At 38.0% G+C, this 25,375-nt stretch overlaps 1 protein-coding gene across 1 annotated transcript; it reads left to right on the top strand.

Moving 5' to 3' along the window:
* On the top strand, nt 1–25,130 carry SP4 (Sp4 transcription factor). The gene is made up of 6 exons (XM_009638679.2): nt 1–43; nt 591–691; nt 1,177–2,734; nt 19,937–20,165; nt 20,402–20,601; nt 21,642–25,130. Exons 1-6 carry the CDS (start codon nt 37–39, stop codon nt 21,887–21,889), a joined length of 2,343 nt encoding a protein of 780 aa, XP_009636974.2. The 5' UTR covers nt 1–36; the 3' UTR covers nt 21,890–25,130.
* Nucleotides 25,131–25,375: the final 245 nt, after the last annotated feature.

Here is a 25,375-nt window from a genome sequence, read left to right as displayed (position 1 = left end):
CCCTAGAGCGGCGCCTCAGCGGGGCATTAATGCGGGATGAGCGGTATGTAACCCCCTCCCTCTCTCCCTCCTGTGCACACCCCTCCCTCCCTCCGCTCCTCCCTCCACCCTTCATCCCCCCTCTATCCCGCCCTCCCGGGTTCCCCCTTTTCTTCCCTGCTTCTCCCCCTTCTTACCCCGCTCTCCTCCTGCTGCCCCTCCACCCATCCGTGCTGCTTCCTCTTATGCCCCCTTTCTTCTCTTCCTCCCCAGCCTGCCCCTCCGACTTGCCTCCTCCGTACCTCCCTCCTCCATTCCCCCTTTCTTCGCTAACCCCAGGGGGAGGGGGAGGGTTGTGGGTGGTTTTTTCCTGCTGTCTCTGGGAGAGGAAACCAAACCTCCCCTTTCTGGGTGTTAACTCTCCAGCCCCCATGGGTTGGGTTTCAAACCACGTTTCTTAGGACTCGTTCTTTTGTAATAATGATTTGCACCGTTGTTTTTATGGGGAGGTAAAGGCGACAAGCGGGGAACCAAAAAGGATATGCTCGTAGGTTTTGTTATTGTATAAATGAAGGTGAATAATTAACCTGTTACACTTGATATTTTTGCAGATCAAAAGAAGGAGGAAACTATGCCCGCAGAGGGAGAGAAATCTCCCGAGGCAGAGAATAACAACAATAATAATAAAAAAGGGAAAACTGGAGGCTCACAGGTAAAGCACACACACCCAAATAGGGAAGTGCCCAAACTATTAGCATTTGAAATTAAATGTTTAGCTAACAGCATTTCCTGCTCAGGGCATCTTTCTTTGGGTTGGGTAAAACGTAGTTGGTTGGGTGCAATATTTTTAGTGCCTGGACATGTTTTTTTGATTGCATTTTGCACTGATCAGCTGCTTTCCATGTAATACCAGCATTTTTAAAATTTTTCTTTATTGCAGGGAAAAAAAAAAAAAAAGACTGGATTGAGGATGTGGTTGAGGTCCAGGCTCTCACCTATTCATTGATAATTGGGGGCTTTATGTTTACAGATTATTTACAGAAATACATACTTCCTTATTCAGAGCTGTATAATTGGTCTCTATGCAGAAGCACTTTTTTTTTTTTTCGGCTTCCTGTGTTACCCTTAATGCTTACTTCTTGATGGTTCATACTCATGCTCTTCTGAATCTGCTATGTTTTCTATCTTTACGGATAGGATTCTCAGCCTTCACCTCTCGCTTTGCTAGCAGCCACCTGCAGCAAAATAGGAACTCCTGGTGAGAATCAAGGAACCGGACAGCAGCAGATTATTATAGATCCAAATCAAGGTTTGGTGCAGCTGCAGAATCAGCCACAGCAGTTAGAATTGGTAACAACTCAGCTTGCTGGAAACGCTTGGCAGCTTGTTGCTGCGGCTCCCTCCGCTTCAAAAGAAAACAATGTTGCTCAACAAGGATCTTCTGTTGCCTCGAGTGCAGCAAGTCCCTCCAGCAGTAACAATGGAAGTGCATCTCCTTCAAAAACCAAATCGGGCAATTCTTCTGCAACAACCCCTGGACAATTCCAAGTCATTCAAGTACAAAATCCAAGCGGTAGTGTCCAATACCAAGTGATCCCACAGATTCAGACAACAGAAGGCCAACCACTTCAAATCAATCCGTCTAATGCTACTGGCCTACAAGACATACAGGGTCAAATTCAGCTTATTCCTGCAGGGAATAATCAAGCTATCCTCACAACTGCAAATAGGACAGCTTCGGGGAATGTTATTGCTCAAAACCTAGCAAATCAGACAGTTCCGGTCCAGATTAGGCCTGGTGTTTCCATACCGCTGCAACTGCAAACTATTCCTGGTGCTCAGGCGCAAGTTGTAACAACATTACCTATAAACATTGGTGGGGTAACCCTAGCATTGCCTGTGATAAACAACGTGGCAGCTGGAGGAGGGTCAGGTCAAGTTGGTCAGTCTACTGAGAGCGGAGTTTCCAATGGAAATCAGCTAGCTTCTACACCTGTCACTTCTGCCTCTGTTAGTACAATGCCAGAGTCTCCTTCCTCATCTTCCACCTCTACGACCACTGCCTCAACATCTCTAACTAGCAGTGACACGCTAGTAAGCTCTGCAGAAACAGGCCAGTACACAAGCACAGCAGGTAGCAGTTCAGAGCAGACGACTGAAGAACCTCAAACAACGGCCACAGACTCTGAAGCCCAGAGCTCCAGTCAGCTTCAGTCCAATGGACTACAGAATGTCCAGGATCAGTCGGGTTCCCTTCAGCAGGTCCAAATTGTAGGTCAGCCCATTCTGCAGCAGATACAGATCCAGCAGCCTCAACAGCAGATTATTCAGGCCATTCCTCCACAGTCATTTCAGCTCCAGTCAGGGCAGACTATACAGACCATCCAGCAGCAGCCTTTGCAGAACGTTCAGCTGCAGGCGGTGAGTCCAACTCAGGTGCTCATCAGGGCTCCAACTTTAACACCATCAGGGCAGATCAGCTGGCAAACTGTACAGGTTCAGAACCTGCAAAGCCTTTCAAATCTTCAAGTCCAAAATGCTGGGTTACCCCAGCAACTAACCATCACCCCTGTGTCTTCAAGTGGTGGCACAACCATTGCCCAGATCGCACCAGTGGCTGTTGCTGGCACCCCCATCACTCTGAACGCTGCCCAGCTTGCTTCAGTACCTAATCTTCAAACAGTAAGTGTTGCCAACCTGGGTGCTGCAGGTGTTCAAGTTCAAGGAGTTCCTGTAACCATTACCAGTGTTGCAGGTGAGTGGTCTGACAAAGTTTTGGGTTTGGTTTGGTTTGTTACTGTTGCAAGAATACCAGCCAGTTTTAAATTAATACTTTTTTCAGGATTTTCTGTAATAAATGTTAAACTCTTAACTATGGGGAAATACCTTATCACTAAAATTCAGATTTTGAAGTAGCTAACAGTTCTAAACATTGAGCTAATATTACCAGTTGTGTCAACTGAAATGGAACTGTTTGTGTTTGATAAACTATCCTTAAATGATCCTGTTCTCCATCTTATTAGAGACTTGTAGGCTTCGGGAGTGAACGTGAAACTTTACTGTTAGAGTTTAGATATGTTTAAAAAACAGTAACAAAAAGCTTGTTTTCGAACCTAATCTCTGCTTGGGGAAATGTAGGATGGGAAAAGTAGCAGTATGTGAACTGGGATATCTTGTGTCATGGCATGCATTTGTATGGAACTACTTGCTGTATTCTACACTAGCTCCTAAAGTTGTTCCCTTAAAAGTTTGAGTTCTGCAAAGAGATTTAGTGGAATAAGGTATGCTTGCGCACAGCATAGTTCCTGTGACTTGTCTGTTTAAAAAAAATAAAACAACAGGTAACTGTACCTCAGTATTTGCTGATGAACTTTTGATATCTATTATGAAATGCCTGTTTGGTTATGCTGGTCTAGTCGTTGGGAAAGGAGCTATTAAAAGGCTCTAGGCTGGATAACAGACCTTTAGTTCTAAAGTAAATTCTGTCCAAGGTCTCTACAGTGTCCCAGAAGGGCAGCTCTATATGAAAAACTTGCAAGCTTTTAATGTTTCAGGTAAAACTTGATTTAGGGGTTCTCTCTGCCAGTTTGATAACTGCTTATATGAACTTGGTTTTATTTCATACCAGTTAAAGTCTTCTGTTGTAGTAGTTACAATAAACTCTCTTCTTAACAGCAACTCAACTACAGACACAGTTTTTTAGTATAAAAATGTAAGAAAAACCCTCATGTTTAACTACTGTCCAGTCTGCATAAACAAATATTATTATTGTATTGACTCTTTACCTGGTGGGGGTTTTTTTTATAATTATATGCTAAGATGAGAAATGTTTAACTGGGCAAAGGATTGTTCCCTTTAGTTGGAACATTTTTCAGGTGACTAAACCTAATTTGATAATAAACTTGCCATTGGGAGAATTTCATCTGCTGTGGTACTCTTCGACACTTGATGTCATGTTGAAATACTGAGAGCTGGGTTGGATGCATTAAACCTGGCTTACCTAAGGAGTGTTACAGAAATGTTAATCTGGGTAATTGGAATTAAAATCTTGACCTTATGTTTAGCTGTAATGGTTGAAAAAGACGTTTCAGTTAGCTGGAACTGACCAGCTGATACGATATCTTGCAGTCCAATTTTCCTTGGAAAAAAATTTTCTTGATGGGAAAGTGCTGGTTGACTACTGCTGTTAGACAGAAGTTCCTGCTTTGTTAGGGGACTCTTCATAGGAAGCCTGGTCTAGGAACAACCTAGATTTGGGTGTGCAGGAAGAACCTTTCTGCACGCAGTTTTTTTCCTGCTTGCTGATGGTGTACAACTGTTTAGTATACACTAATAGGTATTAGAACAAGAGATTATGAATATCATCTTGCTTGGTTATCTTGACTGTACCTCTGCTCACATGTAATGTCTTTTGGAAAATAAAGGGATGGAGATTTGTAACAGGATGAAAGAAAGGGAATGAGTCACAAGTATGGTTCTGGAGAATTGAAGTCTTAGTCATACAGAGTTCATATGTTAACTAAATTTAAGCTTTCTGAATACTGAATTCCCCTCCACTTTTTTTTTTTTTAAATTCAGGTAGGCCTTATGGCTTATTCCATAGCACTTATAATTTTATGCTAGCAGCAGTGAATCCTCTGACCTTTTCTCCATTCCTCTGTATATAAGGTACTATTTCTGTTTCCCAAGGCTTGAGGTTATGAAGAAAGAACAAACTTTGAGAATGTGAGAGATTAGTTATAATTTCTTTCTCTTGTTTATCTCTACTTCTCTGCTGTGGAACTTCCTGATGCTACACTTTGGGAATGGGAGGCATGGTAGCATGGAAAGGACAGTGAAGAGCATGCTGTGCAGTCCTTATTACTATATTAAGTATTCAAAGAAAGAATGGTTATGAAATAGAAAATTACAAACATGATGAAATTAAACTTTTCTTGCCATTTATAAGGAATAAGCTATCTTGATCAGGGCTATTTACTTCCTCAGATTTGCTGGGTTTTATTTGAAATGTTTTTCACTATTATTGTTACAGGAAGCCTTTTAAAAAAATTAACCTCTCAGTTACCTCAACATCTGCAGACTGGTATTTCCATTCTTTTTCTGCAGTACCTAAGTTTGTTGGTGTGAACTCTTTTGTACATTAATTGAACTCTCTAGAAATGGATCGTTCACTGCAAATGAGCAGTAGAAGTAAGTGTTGGAAATGAGCTGTATGGAGGATGTCCAGAAAGCGTCAGGTAAAAGACTGAGTGAAGGACCATGCATTAATTCAGGTACTCTAACTTTGTTAGGAAAAATAGTTACTTTGTCCTTCAAGCAAGCCCAATCGATCAAGCCAGCTGAGTTACAGGGGAAAATAAATCAGAAGTATTAGTCTGAAATGACTATTCTTTTATTTGTGTTCTATTTCTGTTTCAGGAATATTGGTTTTTCTAGTTATTTCTACAATGGGGTAATTTAGGTACCTTTTTCTTAGTTTTTCACTTAGTTTTTCAGTAGTAAATGAAATAGTAAAGCAATAGAACTCTATAATAATTAACTGCAAATAACAAAAATTCTTAGCTTAAAATTATCAGGGAAACCTTAAGATACAGAACTATTTTTGGAAAATTCTCTTCCCGCCCCTGGTCAAATGAATTCTGAATTCTAGACAAATTTCACATTGAGAAGAAAAGTATTAAAATTTTCAAATAAATATCATATTTTGGTCTGCTTTTTATAACATTTGTTACTCAAAGTCTCTGGTCCCAAGGTGTGCAGTCTCTACTGTAAACCAAGCAAGACAAGTAAGTGTGTTTGGGTTTCTTTGTTGTGTTTTTCAGTTACAAGTTCAAATGCTACTCTTGATATGTATCACTCTTTGGATTTTATGTTGTGTGTGGTCAAAAAGCAGGGCAAAGCAGAGAAGTTCTTGCATCCTTTCACATTCTGGTCTGAGGGAGAACTTCAATATCAATGATGTAGAGGAAAATTACTTTTTTTTTTTTTTTTTTGTACTGTGAGAGTGACTGAACACTGGTACAGGTTGCCTGGAGAGGTTGTGGACTCTCCACCTTTGGAGATGTTCAAAAGCTGCCTGGACGTAATCCTGGACAGCCTGCTCTAGGTGGCCCTGGTTGAGCAGGGAATTGGACCACATGACCTCCAGAGGTCCCTTTCCATCTACACCACTCTGATTCTGTGAAATTTTGCTGAGAAGATTTACAAAGTGTTAGTCAAAGGAGTAATAAAATGTACAGAAGAAAGCTGGATGAGAAGATAGAAACTAAGTATCTGAGCCTTAAAAGCAGACCTTTAAACAATTATTTAATTAAGAGCTAATCAAACAATGGACTACATAAAAGCAACCGTGATTAATTGAACATGCAGGGATCTACAAATACCTGCCTTGCTGTGAGATCAGTACCTGTCATGGCCTTTAAGCAAGCTACTTCTGTACAAAGTAAACTCCATTTCTTCTGTGTTGCATAAATTGTTGTTTTATACATGATTCCCTGTGGAATGGGATAGCCTTTAATGTTAATAGGTGGTGACTCCTGAATTTAGCCCCTGTGAGCATGGGGACAAGCAGGTACTGTGCAGTTCCCTTGCCTTTTTTTCAGGGTTTCTGCTGTGAAAGCTGTAGATGCAAGTTCAAAGGATTCCTGCCCCCCCGCCCTGTCCCTGTCCCCCATCCCCTTCCTAAAGTAGGGTATCCTTTGCCTTTTTAAAGCTTATTTTCAAGCCCTTTTATTTGTCCAGATGTGTTAATTGACAACATTAAGTGACTGTGGAAGGAACTTGGTTTAGTACTAGATGGTTCTAAGAAAAATATATAGTTCATAAAACCATTTCCTTTCGGTGAGCTAAGTTTCTTTGTCCCTCAACACATTGGGCTTGGAATGTATTTGTTTTAGGAATAGCACAGAATGTGAACATTTGTGGATGCTGAAGAGTATGGGTGAGATAAAACAGACCAGTTAAACTGTAATGAAATGCTGAGTATTAATGGCTTCCCTGTAAAAGTTTGGTGTTCTGCCTGTAGGATTTCTTTCACTGGAGCCTTCAGAAGAGATAGCAAGCTTTTTCTGAACTTGTTCATCGTTTTTGCTGACAGTAGTAATCTAGTGGTGGTGGTGGTGGTGATGATGATGTCTTTTTCAGACTAATTCCCTGTTTCTTGTGGAAAAAAAAAAGATAGGTCAGACTTGTTTCTATCTTAATTACACATCTTTAAGTTTGTTACATCATGATGAAGGTGTTTGTTCTATACAAAAGTGTATGAGACTTCTGTTTTAGAAATAGTGAAAAATATTACTTGTATTTTATGTATACTGAGTCCAAGTATTGTTAGTTGCTTTAGGCAAAAGTCACCAGATTCCATCACCTTGCAACTCAAGTTCAAGCCATTTTATTTGAGATGAGTGGTGGCATGGCTCAAATCATGGGGAATTTGGAGTTCATCCACCAAAATAACATAGAGGAATGACTTCTGTTCAGTGGAAATCTGTTGCCTGGCAATACTGGAACTGGAGAGTTTTAAGTCTTTTGCAGGGATGTGCTGTGGACAGTTATTAATGACAATGAAGTACAATACCAAGTGTTCTTATTGGGACACTTCAAAAACACAATGAACCTTGCCCTTCTGTTTCGTATGCTGTAATAATGTGAGTTACTGAGGCATTTTTCTCTTTGACCAGCTACTTCCATTGCACTGCTATTAGTAGGTTTGCAATTTCTCAGTACCTCCAGATCTCCTCCTGCTTTCTTGTGCCTTTTCTCATTTGTCTGCATCCAACTTCATCCTGTCTTCAAGGCTTTCTCTTCCCTTTCCTTCTTCAGTAACTTTGTGTGTGACAGGCACTAGTTTTATGACTTGCTCTTCAAAGACCAAAGACATTGTTTAGATATCATTGCAAAGCTTGAACCAGAATGATAGTAGAGGGATTTGAAACATTCCACCAAATTGTTTAAACAGGAATAAAATTATACATAAGATTAAATGCATGTAACTCAGGAATAGTGACTGGAAAAAAGGAAACATCACACCCATTTTTAAAAAGGAGGACCCTGGGAACTACCAACCAGTCGTCCTGTGATGGGTTGACCTTGACTAGATGCCAGGTGCCACCAAGCTGCTCTATCGCTCCCCTCCTCAGCAGGACAGGTGGGGAGAAAATGAGATGGAAAAGAAAAAAACCAAAACCTCATGGGTCAAGATAAAGGCAGTTTAATAAAAGCAAAGGCTGCACACAGGAGCAAAAGGAAAACAAAGATTTTATTCTTGCTTCCCATTAGTAGGTGATATCCAGCTGCTTCCCGGGAAGCAGGGCCTCAGTACACATAGCAGTTGCTCCAGAAGACGAACATCATAAAAAATGAATGTCCCCTGCCCCCTTCCTCCTCTCCCTTAGCTTTTATATCTGAGCTGGCATCATATGATATGGAATATCCCTTTGGTTGGTTTGCGTCAGTTGTCTTGGCTATGTCCCCTCCCATGATGTTGCCCATCCCCAGCCCACTGGTGGTGATGGCAGAAATGTTGGAGACACAGCCCTGATGCTGTGTGAGCACTGCTCAGCAGTAGCCAAAACACTGATGTGTTATCAACACCTTTCTAGCTACCAGTAGAAAGCACAGCAACTGACAGCTGCTATGGGGAGAATTAACTCCATCTCAGCCTGACCCAATACACATCTTCACTTCTGTGCCTGGTAAGATCCTAGAAGATGTGTCAAGGCATATGGGTGTCAGAGAGGTGATTAGAGACAGCCAACATGGCTTCACAAAGTGCAAATTGTGCCTGACTAATGTGGTGGCTTTTGCAATGGTACGACTGTGTTGATAGGTAAGGGAAGAGCAGCTGGTATCATTTACCATGACTTATGTAAGGCCTTTGATGTGTTCCCATACAATAGCCTTGGAGAGATACGGGTTTTATGGATAGACTGTTAGATGGATAAGGAATTGTCTGGATGGCCATGTTTGAAAAGTTGCTGTCAGTGGCTCAATCTCCAAATGGAGATCAGCATTCAATGGTGTTCCTCGGGTATGTGCTGGGACCAGTGCTGTTTAATATCTTTATTAATGACATAGTGGGATTGAGTACACCCTCAGCAAGGTTGCAGATGATGCCAAGCTGAGTGGTGTGGTTGACACACCTGAGGGACATGATGCCATTCAGAGGGACCTGGACAAGCTCAAGAAGTGAGCCCATGTGAACCTCATAAGGTTTGACAATGCCAAGTGCAAGGTCCCGCACCTGTGTTGGGGCAATCCCCAGTATTGGTACAGACAGGGTGATGAATGGTTTGAGAGCAGCCCTGTGGAGAAAGACTTGGGGATACTGGTAGATGAAAAATTGGGTGTAAGCCAGCAATGTGAGCTTGCAGCCCAGAAAGCCCAACCATATCCTGGGCTTCATAAAAAGCCACATAAAAAGAAGCGAGGCTAGCAGGTCGAGGAATGTGATTCTTTCCCTCTTCTCTGCTCTTGTGAGACCCCATATGTAGTACTGTGTCCAGTTCTGGGATCCCCAGCAGAAGACATACATGGACCTGTTAGAGCAGGTTCAGAGGAGGGCCATGGAAATGATCAGAGGGCTGGAACATGTCTCCTGTGAGGAAAGGCTGAGAGAATTGGGGTTGTTCAGACTAGTGAAGAGAAGGCTCTGGGGAGACTTTATTAGAGCCCTTTAATGCACAAAGGGAGCTTATAAGAAAGACTGAGGTATTTTTTTACCAAGGCTTGCCTGTAGTCACAGGACAAGAGGCAGCAGTTCTAAACTGAAAGAGAGCAAGTTTAGATTGAACATGAGGAAGAAATTCTTTACTATGAGGGGGGTGAGATGCTAGAAGAGGTTACCCAGAGAAGTTGTGGATGCCCCGTTCCTGGAAGTGTTCAAGGTCAGGTTGGATGAGCCTTTGAGCAACCTGATCTAGTTGAAGATGTCCCTGCCCACAGCAGGGGGCTTGGAACTAGATGATCTTTAAAGGTCCCTTCTGACCCAAACAATTCTATGATTCTATGAATATGAGTCAAAGGTGTTTCTGACCCTGTCTGATGCTGACTGCAGGTGATGCGTACAAGAATAATCTGCTCAGATACTCTTCCCACCATTCATCGATCTGCAGCTCAGGTCTTCCTGACCCAGAAGTGGAATTTTTAAAATTCTTTTTTTATATTTAATAATCCTTGATGGATTTCTTTACTTCTGTGAATTTGGCTTTTTTTGAGTTTGTGTAAAGTTTTTACATGTTCAATACTTGTCTGGAATAAATTGTGTCATAATTGTTGTGTAAGACATGTTTTTATTTAATGGTCTTAAGCTCCTGTGTTATGAAAAATTAAATGATCTGATTCACCTTTATACCACTCATGGTCTTCTATTATCTCTATCATACATTATAGTTATTGAGGGAGGGGAAGGTGTTTAGTCTGAAATCCTAGAATATTACACTTTGTTGAATGAAAGAAAATGCATATTCATGACAAGAAGTAACCTGTGGGTCTCTTTGCTCGTGTTAATGTAATAGTGAGTATGCTAGAAGCAGAACTCAGTGAGTTGTGTAGCTAAGCAAGAAGGCATGTCTGTAGGGGTTAACAAGGTGAAAAGGGTTTAAAATAGCCCCAGTATATATAAGCAAACTGGCAAACATAAATACCAAGGGTGGAAGTTGAAAGAGCTGAAGGGTGGTGGTTTCATGATCTTTCTTTTGAATAACATCCAGTGTTTCCCTGGATGTTCATTGGCAAGCAAGTTGCAGCAAATACCTTGAAAGAAACAAGCTGCAAGCTATGGAATCTGCAGTAAAAAGATAAGTACAAAAACCTGAGCTATTTTCCAGAAAAACAGAAAAAAATGCAGGAGGTTTTCTTAGTTTGTTATTTTATAGTGTGTTATTTGGCATTCTGAGGGTGTAGTTGGGAGGAGTATAGAAATTTAGCATACTTTTTCCAAAGTCATGAAAGGTCACTTACAACTGTTCTCAGGTTGCCTTGAGCTGAGAATTGTTGCAGAACCACAGTGTTCTAAATATTATAGCACTGGCATCCTTTTCAAATGCTTCAGAGTAATTATAGGAGAAGCATTTAGTCTTCTAATGACAAAATTGCTTTGGTTGTGGGATTTTCTTAAACTGAAATTCAAAATAATGGCAGAAACAGTTTGAAAACAAACAATGCTGGTGAAAACAAATGTTTGCTTTTGTGATGGTAGCTTAAAAATAAAGCATCGGTATACTGTTCTGGAACTTTGTGCATTCCTTATGCACCATCTACCTGTTTGGCTAAATTGCCTATGGAGAATAACCTGGTAAAAATGCCTCAGTAAAAAAAAGCCTTTTCTGCCTGACCTGTGAGAAGCAAGGCATGACTTCATCGTTACTTGCAGATAAAGTGGGAAGGGGAAACATTTCAAGTACCAACTTTGCTCATGATTGTGAGGTGAAACACATTTCTAATGAGCCATTCCTATGCTATTAACTTAAAGAATTAAATCTAAGTTAAGTCTTCAAAGAAGAATATTAGTAAAACTCTATTTCCCTATTAGAGTATGTGGTCTTATAAAAGTGTTTCATCAATACAGGTGCAGTCTCTGAGAATATCAGGTTTTGTCATCCCCTCTCTCATTCCCTATTGTCAGAAATCAGAGCATATAGAGCAGGAAATAAATTGGCTGAACTTTTGTGTTCAGAAAATGTCAAGCAAGCAAACTGAGTGATACTGCACATCTTCATCAGCCTGTTAGTATTTTCTTTTTTTAAGGGTGCTTAGATCTGCACTAAGCCAACCTTATTGTTCTTCCATTGCCACCTGGGACAGGGGGGTGGTGAGAAGCATATTCAAAATCTGATTTCAATAGCTTCCTCAGTGTAACTGAAATTATGGAGTACTTAGCTTTGTGTGATTTTTGGTACTGGTAGATAAGATAAACCAATTCTTACTGTTTTAATATATTAAATATGTTTAATGACAATGGTGATTATTGAAAAATCTAACTATACATGGAATGGGATGTCATGTTCTAAGGGGAATGTTAATTTCAAGAATAAACATTGTTGCTATTGGAAAACAACTACATTTTTCAATGGTTAGTGATTTTAATGGACAATTTAGTTAATAAAAGTAGGTTTATTCATATATGCATATGAAGTAGTCAGGACTGCATAACAAAATGCAGGTTTTATAATGAATATTTTGCTCTTGTTGTGACACTTTTTTGCCAAAACAATAGCTCTGGGCATCTCCAATCTCTTGAGAAATGTAGCATCTCAGCACAAGCTTAGGTTAGTTTGGGCTATAGCTATATGTATTTCTATATGCTTCCATTCTTAAGAATGGAATTTCAACTGATATTTAATAGTCTTGACAGTGGCTAGTGGTCATATACCTTAATCAGCTGGTTATTGGTAAACCATGTTATCCCAACATGCATAATTAGTCTTAATAGATTGTCAGACTAGTATCATTTTGTTGTAAAGAGAAAATGATCAGTTAATACTCTTCTGCCAAAACAAACTTGGGATACATGTTAGGTACAAGTCTGAATTTCCTTAATTGTAGAGTACTTTCAAGTGATGATGTGACCACTTTTCCCTTGAGCAAAATACTGAAGTCTAAGAAATACGGGCCTTGGTTGTCTTGTTTCTTTGGTCATCAGGAAGTAACTCTGACTAAAACATTGAGCTCTTCGGTTTGTTCTGAGCCGGAAAGGAAGACCAGGTAAGGTTTATAGAGATAACAATGTTACAGAAGATGATGGCAGAAGTTCTAAGGGTTTAGATCCTGGAGATTTACATGGCCTTTATTTTATGATTCTGTAATATGAAGCTTTGTTGGTCCTTGCCTGATGAAGGCTGTAACAAAGCTGCAGGTTTTATATCATTAATAAACAAATTGGTCTTCACATTGGTTAGCCTGTCTACCCATAGGCTGTTATAAAACCAAGGCTTATGTCTCATGTTTAGTCTTACTGTAAAAGGCTTTTAAAAAATGTTTTAAGAATCTTTTTTTTCCTGGTAATAACTTCTAATCGCCTTGCCAGTGTTTTGTTTTTTATTTTGAATAAGTTACCAGCTGCTATGCATTTTAACTTACTTTTAAGGTCTGCTATCTTCCTTTCTGTTGAAAGGATTTTCCATGTATGTACCTGTTAACTAATCCCTGTTGTGCATAGAGGCGTATTTATTTTTATCCTGATCAATATGAAGATAACATTTAATATAGCCAAAACGTTTACTTCAAGGACATTCATGAACCTTCTAGTCAAGTGTAAAATACGTAAGCTAGCTAAATTGTAGTCAAACCCCGGCTCCTTCTTTGGCATACCTAATAAATTGACCATATTTTCTTTCCACCTGAGGCCATAGCATCCAGAACAACCAGAGGCATTGCCTTGCTTTGACTGAAACCTCTACTTGATTATGCAAGACTAAATTTTGTGAAACTGTAGCTCCGTGGTAGATATTTATGTTGTTTCTGTATAGGTCTGTCTTTGTGGAATTTGTGGTAGCTCTTTCCTATGTTTAATAAAGTAATAAAAAGAAAACTGGCTTTCAGTTTAATGAAAGATACTACCAGCTGGGAAAACTTCTCTCTCAAAGTACTGAAGTGACTTCAGGTTGTCCTGAAGCACTTGGGTAAAGCCTTATGTTTTTGAAAAGTCATTAAAGTACCTTCATGAAAATTTTTGGGCATTGTTTTGTCTTTGTGTTCGAATTTACTTTTTGCTATCTTAAATCTCATGCTTTTTAAGTAGTATTTTTCACAGAAGTTAAGCATAATTATGGTGCTCTTCAGTAATTTTTGAACACACAGAGCCATTTGACATCAGAAGCTTTTGGAGGAGAGAATAACAAGTTCTTACAAATCTTGTCAAAATGGCAAAAAGATCAGAAGATAGAAACTTGATGCAATGTCCCTGTAGGGGGTAGAAAAGACAGATGTCTAGCTGATGCTGCAGTTTGCACTGGAAACTTTCTGCCTGTAGTAGCATCTGGACACCATGCTGTGCTGTGATAAGCCAAATTTCTTGTAGTAGTCCAGTGGATCCAGTTCCTTGCTCTACTCCAAACTGTTCTTCTCTACAGAATGTGTGGGTCCCTTGTATCAGCCCTTATACAGTTTCTGTTCTGAGGAATTCTTCCTCTGTCACATAGTTTCTTCATAAATCTTTATAAACCACTGCTTCAGGATAGAAGAGTGGGCACAATTGTCTGCATACCATTTAAGTAGCACTGAATCAAATCATCTTCTGTGTAAATACTGAAACACCGTGTTGTCTTTAATTTTAAGACATGATTTGTTTGCATTTCATTCTCCAGCATGAAACCTCTTCCTAGTACATTTTCTTTGGAAAAACATGATCTCTGACTATAAACTATTGCCACAGACTTTTAAATTTTAAAGTCTTAGCTATATCTTTGTCAAAGTATTATCTTATATACAAAATATGTTGTTATTATTAATATGTTGTATTATAAATATAAAAATAAATATATGTAAATATATATAGAAAATGTATTTCATTGTGGAGAAAGAATGTTACATTAAAGGAGGTTTGCAAGCTGACTGTAGTTGGTTTATGCAGGGGAAACGGAGATGAGAAATTTTTTTTTTTCCCCCATTTTTGAGGTTTGCAAGCTGACTGTAGTTGGTTTATGCAGGGGAAAGGGAGATGAGAAGCCTCTTTTCCCCCATTGCTTTGCATCAATAAGTAGTTGAATGGGTGAGTTGCTGCTCTGATGCTTGTAGAGCTTTGGAACTCTGCAGGCTGTCATTAACTTTATGTGGCTGTCCTTTAGTAATATACATTGAAGTATGGGTGTCAGTTGCAGCCTTCTTTTTCATTTTTAGAATATGCAGTTGAACAAATTATCTTTTTTTGCAACATTAGCCACTCTGGCTCTAGGTACATTTTGCAAAGTGTTCCTCAGATTTTGCAGTAAGGTGCATGTTACTGAGATAACTCTGTCATTAATGCTGTCATCTTTTTGACTGCTGGGTGCTGGTTGCACAACAGCAACAGGAAATCTATACAAATTGTTCTGGGGAACTAAGTACGAGAAACTAGAAGTGTGCTTTTCTTAGTCTTAAATTTCTCTTCCTTCCAAGATCCATTTTTCTGAAGCTCAACACCCACGATTTCTGTGGACCATTAAAGTGAAGTCCTTTTCTTCCCTTTCTGCCCTATTTGCCTCAAAGAGTAGGTTTTTATGCTTGCTACTTCAGGTGAACAAGAATAGGAATGCAGGTGCAATATGTGGTAAAGGAAACTTGTTTTGACTTATGATGGATGGCCAAGCCTAATAACCATGATCTTCAGTGGTGAGTCACTCTGTAGGAAAGGACTTCCTAGGTACCATGCATTAGCTCTCTTTATTCGTCCAGCTGGTGTTATGGGAGTTACTATTTTGCAAATTAGCTTTGAAGCCTAAAATTGAGGGATAGAGAGAGATATTATTTGACATCACAGAGTTACTTAAAATTGTTGAGTTTTCTTGCATGAATGCGTTACAGACTCTTGTATACAGGAACGTGTATGAGTTGCAACTGCTAAGATGCAGTTTTACTGCAAAATTGGAAAGCTGAGGAAGTGATGCTGAAGAATAAAGGATGTGCAATCCTTTATCTTGATAATCCTGTATCTTGTGATAATAAGTAAGGCATTTCCTTGACTGCTTAAATGGGAAAGATTAGTGACTAAAATCATGCAGGTTCTATTTGAGAAGCTTTAAACATTTCTGTAATGTTACTCTTAATTACATTGTCATAACCATATATGCAGTATTGCAATGAGTCTTACTGCACTTGATTTGCAAAATAAATACCATATCAGGTTGCCTTCTTGTTTGCATGTTGTCCTGTGGTCAGATAAATGGTTACTATCCAAAAGAAAGAGAGAACTTAGACCTGGGAGAAAATGAAATGCAATTGAGTAGTTGGTATCAGTGTTATTTTGTACATTAACATTTTGTTGTAATTTAACATTGTAGCTTGTATGATAAAATTCAGTCATACACAAGTTCAGTGATGATTTTGTTAATCAAGAATGTTTCACAATTTCAGGAAATCACGATTAAAAAAATCATGGGAACTTGAGAAAAACTTTTCATCTTCTAAAAGCAGGTATAAATGTCAGTGACTGCTTTGACAACTTGTATAGTATAACATAGATGAAGTGTGACTTTGTTCCTTTATGTAACAATTTGTTTAGACCTCTTTTTGAAATAATATATTGAAACATGAGAGCTCTTGTTACTGAAAGGTTTGATTATGAATGGTGAAGTATAGTGATATCAGGTCTTGCGGTTTGGTATATATGTCAGGAAGAAGTAATGTCAAGTGATCTCATGATTGTAGTGGAATTTCTGGGAAGCTTTAAATGGTACTTTAATGCAACTAGTAAGAAGTCATATGGTTTATATTTAATAGGTCTTTTTTCTCCATCTAGAAAGTGTCAAGAGATCATTCTGTTCCTATATGGATAACATTATCTCAGCCACCTGTTTTCAGAATAAGCAGGGTTTGTTTCAAATAAAAAGCTAATTTGTGTCTAGATCCTCTCTATTAAAAAAATCCTCATTTTTATAAACTTTTAAGAGTTGCCTCAATTTGATTTTATAGGCTGCTGACAAGCTTCTATCAACAGTTTTCTCAGTATCTTTTCTTCAGTAAGCTTGATTTAAGAAATAATGAAACTCCTTTATCTTCCCTTAATAAGTAAAAATGATGTAAAAGTTAAAACCCTTAATGATCCATAGTGGATTCTAGTATATAGTTTAAAAACCTCAAAATTCCATACAATTCAAGACTATAGGAGGTCATGTTCTGTCAGTTGTTTTGTGAAAATTTTCTGATTTTTCTTCAAGAGAAAAGATTTTTCAACTAGTCTAAAATATGTTCATTTTACTTTCAAAGAACAAGAACAAAGAACTTTGTGTTTAACAACTTCAAAATGAGAAGAGATGCATTTATTTCTATCTTGTATGCTACTAGCATGCTAGCTTGTTGGGATGCTCTTTCAGGAGTTCAGAACAAAAACTAAGTCCAGCGATTAGACTGTTGAACTTTCCAGTGTTTTCTGATAACTGTGTAAAACTCTGGCAAAGAATATTTATCAGATATGCGTGCTTCCTTCAGTTACTCTTTTACCTCAAGAAATAGAGTTTTGCTTATTGAATATTGTGGCCTGGATCTTTAAATAAGGCTATTTGTGTGAAATTTTGAGAGTTTCAGAACCTTCTGTTCTGAAGTTAGTAAGTGGAATACAAGGGAAGGGAGTTTAAAATAACAACTCCATGAGAATAACTTAGAGAAGAAAATCAACATTCACATTAGAAAATTTAATAATTTTGTTAATGCCACTTAAAGAGCAGTCATTTAATTGCTGTTTAACTGAAACCGTATGGATAATGTAATTGTCTGCCTGAGCAACCTTACTTTTGGCATTTTCTCTTTTGTGTTTTTATTATCACCTTTACAGTTTTTGTGAAGAATTTCTATTCAGATGTATCACTATATTATGTTTAATAAATAGGTTAAGATGGTAGCTCAGTAGTGTGTGTCCTATACTCCAAGATACGCATGGTCCTCACATGGGGGAGGGAAAGCTCAGAGCAGATAAAGTATGTGTCAGCAGTGGTACTCAATATTCTGAAGTATTAGAAGACCCTTGTATGGCTGGTCATCTCATGGCTTAGAGGCTGGAAGTTGCTTCTTATTGAGGTTCATATTGAATCAGTACAAATTATCAGATTTTTAGAAATGCTGAACAGGCTTCCCCATAAATGTGGATTGGTCAGGTCTAGCAAGAGTTATGTGCTAGACATTCATCACTGTAGCACTAGTCATGGAGTGAAAAATGGAGTCATCGTCCTCAAGGTTCAAGTGCCTCAGTTCACATCTTACTTGGAAAGCCTTGGTCTGGCAGTCTGGGGGGGAAGTTGCATTGAAACTTTAATAACAATTCAAGAAAATCAGAGAGATAAGGAAAATTGAGAGAAAACTGTGCTCTTCAGCTGTGTTTTGACTGCAGACTGGTTAGGTCCCAGGACTTTTTTTCTCAAATAGGACTTTGTGACATGAATGGAGTACCCATTTGAATCTCTCTGAATTATGTTACCTCCAAGGGATTTCTAAGTTTTGAATTAATGCTTCAATACTTCAAGTCTTAAAATATTGTAGTCTGTTCTAAGGAATTCTGGTTGGTCATTACACTCTCTCAATTTCCTCTTATTTCCCATTTGTATGAAGGCACTGAATTTTTGAAAATGGCAGCATCTAATGATATTTTGTCCCATTCCTGTTACTGGCAGGACTGGCATTCAGTGTTGTCAGATTGCAGCTGGAAGTCGTATCTCTGTGTCAGGTTTAGTTTGTCACATTATTTTCTTAGACCGTATAGTGCTAACTTTTTAAGCAAATGTAATATTACCCTGCTGCTCAAGAAACTACACTTCTGACATATATTGCAGTAATCTTTTTTATGCTTTAATATCAAGACAGTAATCCTGATTTCCTTTGACCAAGAAAGCCAATGAGATCAATAAACGTGTGCAATGAAACTGAATTCTTAATTCATCAAGTCAGTCTTAGAATTCCATTTGATTCAGTCAAGCTGCTTTTCCAGCCTTTTGAAAATATACTCCCTTCTGCAAAACTGAATCATAGAATATCTCAAGTTGGAAGGGACCCATAAGGGTCATCGAGTCCCAACTCCCTGCTCCTTGCAGGACTACCTAAAACTAAACCATATGACTAAGAGTGCCCAGGTGCTCCTTTGAACTCTGACAGGCTTGGTGCCATGACCACTACCCTGGGAAGCCTGTTCCAGTGACTGACCACCCTGTCAGTGAAGAACCTTTTCCTAATGTCCAGTCTGAACTTCCCCGATGCAGCTTCATTCCATTTCCTCGTGTCCTGTCACTGGTCACCAGAGAGGAGATCAGCACTTCCCCCTCCACTGCCCCCCTTGAGGAGGTTGTAGACTGTGAATAGGTCACCCCTCAGCCTTCTCTTCTCCAAGCTGAACAAGACAAGTGACCTCAGCCAGTCCTCCTAAGTCTTGCCCTCTAGACCTTTCACCATCTTGGTCACCCCCTTCTGGACACACTCTAATAGTTTGATGTCCTTCTTATATTGAGGCACCCAAAGCTGCACACAGTGCTCAAGGTGAGGCCGCACCAGTGCAGTGCAGAGTGGGGCAATCACCTCCCTCAACCAGCTGGCTATGCTGTGCTTGAAGCACCCCAGGATACGGTCGGCGCTTTTGACTGCCAGGGCACACTGCTGACTCATATTCAACTTGCTATCAAGGCAGACCCTCAGATCTCCTTCCACAGGGCTGCTCTGCAGCTTCCCCAATTTGTATGTATAGCCAGGATTACCCTGTCCCAGGTGGAGAATCCTGGGGCAAAAAAAAAAAACCAACAAAGTTCTGGTATGCTACCTTGTTCAAGTCTATACCTACAACATTTCCTTTCCTTTGTGAAAGTTCCTTTGTGGCTCAGTGTTGATTCAGGACAGATTGTGGGAGAAGTCACAATTCTATATGTGCCATAAAGCAATGTATAAAATTAGCTAATTGTAGTTTTCTGAATGTAGATATGTTTTCAAAGTTTATTAGAGAAATATTAATTAGCAATAGATTTAACAATTTTTCTGTGTAAGATTTTGTATTCTCATTTATGACAGCTGTTGAAAAAAGAAAACACATGTTAAACTAGTTCACATAGTATCAGTCAGTAATTTGCAGTCTTGTACTGTTCTAATAACAAATTACATTAAACGGGGCTATCTAACGTAGAAGGTAAGTCCTCTGGTAGTGCTTCAGGAAAATGGCTGGATTTAATATTTGGTTTGTGGCTTCCCTTAACTATAGGTGCATTTTTTTTTCTATAAAACATATAAAGTTTATTTGTGCATTTCACTTATTGAAATGACTAATAAAAGGTACAAATGCTTTCTTATTTTGCAGGTCAACAGCAAGGACAGGATGGAGTAAAAGTACAGCAAGCCACAATAGCTCCTGTTACTGTAGCAGTAGGTGGCATTGCTAATGCAGCAATTGGTGCTGTTAGTCCTGATCAGATAACACAAGTGCAGCTGCAACAGGCTCAACAAGCTTCTGACCAGGAAGCTCAACCTGGCAAGAGACTGAGAAGAGTTGCCTGCTCATGTCCTAATTGCAGAGAGGGAGAAGGAAGGTAAATGTGGATTTTATCAGTATGTATTGAGCCTTCTTATCACAGTTTGCTTCACTTGGGCATGAGATTTTCTTATCTTGCCTACATTTTTTAATGATTTCTGTTAGAAAGTATGTTTATATATTTCTTTTTAGACAGGGGATTATAATTGTCGCTATTAGCATGAAATATTTTTCCTAAAAGTTAATAATATTTTAGAATATAATTACTTACCTGTTTAAATTTGATCCTTTTAGAGGCAGCAATGAGCCAGGGAAAAAGAAACAACATATCTGCCATATTGAAGGATGTGGAAAAGTTTATGGCAAGACATCTCATCTTCGAGCACATCTGCGCTGGCATACTGGTGAAAGACCATTTGTGTGCAACTGGATTTTTTGTGGCAAGCGATTTACAAGGAGCGATGAGTTACAAAGACATAGAAGAACCCACACAGGTTGGTCAGCCTTCTCTATGCATAGTACAGCAAGTCTGAATCATAGTGGCCGTGGTTATTAAACTGTGATATCAAAGATCTCACTTATTAGGATCGCTGAAAACTACTTTTAAATGTAAATAAAGTAACTTTAAAACAGAGGAAGTGGTAGATTTCAATTGTCATCAATATAAGCTGACTGTGAAATCAAATAAATAAAATGAGATCCGTTCAAACTGTTCTTCTGTACCTATGCTAGAAAAAGATGACTTTCATCACAGATAGCTGATGTACATTAGGTAACACCTGATCTAAATTTGGCAAATTTTCTTGAGCATGTAGGATTGGCCATGGACCAGGGTTGTCATTTCCTCACCTGGACTAGCTCAATCCTTAAGAAACTTATTAACCTAGTCCATACATCAGACTTGATCTTCTTGGGAAGTTTCTTGAATCTTCAAGTGAAAACTGATAAAGCAGGTTCTCTTTACAGTTCAGATTGGAAAGGTGGACCTTTTAAAAACTGAAAATTTTATCAGCCTTTGTATTTCTAGCCTCAGGGAGGTTCCCCCCCCCCAACTTATAGCATCAGAAGATAGCACTCAAAGTCTAACTGCTAACATTTGAGCAGTGAGAAGGCTTTTTAGTATGGTGAATTTATCTCTCTTGACATAGATTTCATACATCCTTGTGAAGATTTCCAAATTCCCTTCTCATCACTGTAATCTAAAGTATTCTCAAAAACCAAAGTAGTTCTTTCAGGGCTTTTACTTCTCCAACTCCATCAGGTTTATAGAAGTTCATGAAAATTCTCTGGTGACTTGAAATACAAACTTCTCACCAGATAATCACAGCATATTAAATATTTGTTGGGAACATTTTAGTAGCAAAGAGTGGATTGCCAAAAGCCTGTGACCTGGAAATTGGACAGGTAGAGAGGAAAACATTGTATAAAGACGCTTCAAATGTTGAATAGAAAAGGGTTAGATTCAAATGATCAAGCAAAAAGTGTTCAATGGTCTCTTTCAGTAACATTTGGTTTTGTTCTTCTTTTGAAAAAGGTGAAAAGAGATTTGAGTGCCCAGAATGTTCTAAAAGGTTTATGCGGAGTGACCATCTCTCAAAACATGTCAAAACTCATCAGAACAAGAAGGGTGGTGGAACAGCCCTTGCTATTGTTACCTCAGGAGAACTGGACTCTTCAGTTACTGAGGTTCTTGGTTCTCCAAGAATTGTCACTGTTGCAGCCATTTCTCAAGATTCAAACCCAGCAACCCCTAATGTTTCAACAAACATGGAAGAATTCTGAAAGGATCATTTATATGGACGCCTAGTGCTGCACTTAAGTTTACATACCTTTCAGGATATGGAAGTGGGCTGGTAAAGTGGATTACAGAGCAGGAAATCATGTTTTCAGTCATGACTTCTGTAAGTGTTCCAGGTTGGAGGGTCAGCATGGGAAGTGTACACCGGTGCAACAAGACAATTATTTCAAAAATACAAACAGCGCAAATTGATGTACTGGATAAACAGATGGGGGAATATTATTTCCATACTGTACTTTTTTAGTTATATGTCTGTATATCATGTAATGATTTTAAATGAACCTTCCCCCTCATTTTAGCATTGTATGTTAATGTGTTTATAAAACCAGATAATATCAATGTAAAACAGGGTGGACCTTGACTAGGATTAATATCATTTGATGAAGGTACTTTGGTTTTAAAATGAATTTGTAATGTTTTCATGAGAACATCCTTTTCCCATAAGGCACAGCAAAACTGAATACAGATTGAACAACAGTGGGAATATTTTAGGTTTTTGCTCAGTCCATCGAACATGTCCGTTGATTTTGGCCGTCTTTTCTCAAGTTTTGGAATTACTCAAATAGCAGCTGGATGATGCATGCTGCGAAGTGGTTCTGAAGTGGACCTCAGATTAATTTTGACCACTACATTATAGTAGTGTGTATAAATGACAATCAGTGAGTTCTAATTCCTCTCTTTGTTTGGAGAGCTAAGGTTAGTGTACACAGTAGGAAAGATAAAACCATAGAAAGATATTAACATAAGATTTTACAAAAGTAACGGTATCTTTATGTAGAATGAAAAATGAATATGGCAACTTTTGTGTCAATTTTTGGTATTTCAATTCATTATATTTTAAAACATCCATGGTCCATTTCTAACTCGTAGGTAACATGAATCATAAAAACTCAAGTATTTAAATGTTTTAATTTTGTTAGAATTCATGGAAATTAATCAGACAATTGAGTGATGTAGCTCATTTTCCAGTATCTTCTCTCTGTAAATACTAGTTATTATATTGTGGTTAATGTGCCGAGTTCTTTGTGCTTTGACTTAATAGCCAAAGAAAAGAATTAATTATCACATTTTAACCAAAAAAAGGTATTGAAAGTAAACTTTTTCTCTCTTTTCCCCTAAATATTACTGTCTTTATTTGCTCTTTGAAGATAATATGTGGGCTGGTAATAAATATCTGTTACCTATCAAGTCTTACATTGAGCCTCCAACCACAAAACAAACTGGGGAAAGAGGAATGTAGTTATTTTTTACTACACAGCTTTTGATTTCAAAGGTTTGGTTACATTTTCAGATGTGCCAGTTTAATAGGAATATAGAGGAAATGAAAAACGACGACAACACAAACCAACTGCATTTTGTATGTAAAAACTCCAGTATGTACAAGGAGGAAAGATGGCCAAATATTTCATACTCAGGATTTTTAATTACTTCCCGTGGGCATAAATGTAACCTTTTACACATACAGTCATTTGGTACTAATTCTCATGACCAGTTTTTAAAAAAATTTATACACCAAAATATTTTTGATGTAACTAAAGGAAGTACAGTGCAAGAAAGATAAGTTTTGGGGTTTTGGTTTGTGTTTTTTTTTTCCCTGCAAATTACAAAAGGAAGAATGTGTTGGGTAGCTGTTGGTTTGGGAGATGTAACAGATACCTTGTGCATTCCCTCACAGAACATATACTTCTCATCTGAATACTTTATCAATCTTGTGGTGTTTTCTGTATTTTTGAAGCAAGAGAAATACCAATCATTGTTTACACTGTGTACACTTTAGGCCAGCCCTTTGTAGCAAAATACTAAGCTGAAGGTATTTTATACTTTCAGTTTGCATAAAAAGCTTTGAGATTAAAAAAAAAACAATTTTACACTGTGGTTATAAATTTCAAGTTTCTTAAAGCTTTTGTAGACTTGTAACAGAGTCTTTAAATTTTAGTTGGTTTTTGTACATTATTTTGTATATTTTATTTAAAGTACTCTTAACTGATGTATCTGGATTTAAAACATCAGAATCAATTAGATGTTACATTTAATACAGATGAACATTAGGTAGTATTAACTGTTAATTTTATTATATAGGAAATGAAACGTCAAATATATATTTTATCATTATGCTTCACAATCAGTGCTATAAATTTCTTTATGCAAAGAAAAAACTTTCCTAATGTTAATACCATGTTTCCTAGAAATTAACGATTTTTGTAAACTGAAGTTATGAGCATTCTGCGCACCCATTTCATATATAATTTTTTCATGCATACTTATGTATGCAGATAGGAAACTGAAGTCATTTTTAATCTGCAATGAATCCCTATTATAGATGTATCAAAATCTAAATGTGGTTGGCTTCATAGCATCTCAAGTACATTAACTTGTGTTAGCAGGTGCATATTGTACCGCTGGAATTAGAAACATTTTGACAGTCTGTTCTGCATACCATTCTGAATCCACTTTTCTGTCTTAAAAGGATCGTAAATTTCTATGTCCTTTATTTGACTCAGTGGGATATAGCTGTTGTAAGTAATAGGGCACAGATGTGCAGTAGTATCTTGTTTAATGGCATTTCACTGTTCATTCCCTTTGCCACCGTTAAAAATTTTGCTTTATTGTAATTATCAGTGCAAAGTGTATTTACCATGGTAGAACTCCAGTGTTAGAATAGTTTTTTTCTTACGATATACTTTCTTTGGTTAGGTTTGTGTATGTGTTGCCGATTACATTAGAAATTGGTGTTAAGTCATTATTTATCACATTCTTTCACGAGAGCAGTAATAAAAGTGTGTAATCTAGGAGAAAAAGTTAATTTGTCAAAGTTAGGTAAGCATGATGTTTAGGTCCTATTTTTCAATTTTATAACTGTTTTATTGCAACAATATTTGTATTTAAGTCTTCATTTTAATGCCTTGTGGTGTTTTTTTATGCATGTCACTGAATTGTCATCCCGCAAGAATTGATGTGCAGCATAGGGTATTAAATCTACATAATGATTTTGAAACAGAAAAATAGTTGATGGTAAAAATGTAAATGTTTTGCAAAAATTCCTTATAAAAAGTTTTGTAGTAATATTTCACTTGTAAATTTTTCTAAAAAAAAATGGAAAAGGAAAAAAATGAGAGTAACATTTCCCCACATCTAGAATTTAGAAATTAATTCTGCCAGCAACGCCTGTAAGGCATTAATTTGACACTTTTACAATGCTGATTTGTATAATTTTTTGGTGGGTTTGGAACTAAAATCATGTACAAGTTGTTGCCTGCAATAACATTTTGCAAGTAACCTATTAAAATTCCCTTGAGTTTAAAAGGTTTCTTCATTTAATTACTTACAATGTAAAGCAGCAATAAATTACGTTTGAGTGATAATGTGTTCATCGAGAAGAACACTAGAAAGCAAATGCTTCTCAATGGGGAAAGGTTGGGAGCAGCTTCTGGATTTGTGTAATTAAGACCTGTACTTGCTGGTCAGCGTTT

This window comes from Egretta garzetta, unplaced genomic scaffold (assembly GCF_000687185.1).
Source record: "Egretta garzetta isolate BGI_Z169 unplaced genomic scaffold, ASM68718v1 scaffold94, whole genome shotgun sequence".
In the NCBI taxonomy this organism is placed as follows: Eukaryota; Metazoa; Chordata; class Aves; order Pelecaniformes; family Ardeidae; genus Egretta; species Egretta garzetta.
This window is presented reverse-complemented; position numbering and strand designations above follow the sequence as displayed.

Bases quoted from the DNA above. Each gene is read 5' to 3' on its own strand.
- SP4 (XM_009638679.2), top strand. The intron at 692-1,176 runs GTAAAGCACACA...CTTTACGGATAG, and splicing joins GGAAAACTGGAGGCTCACAG to GATTCTCAGCCTTCACCTCT. The intron at 20,166-20,401 runs GTAAATGTGGAT...TGATCCTTTTAG, and splicing joins TGCAGAGAGGGAGAAGGAAG to AGGCAGCAATGAGCCAGGGA.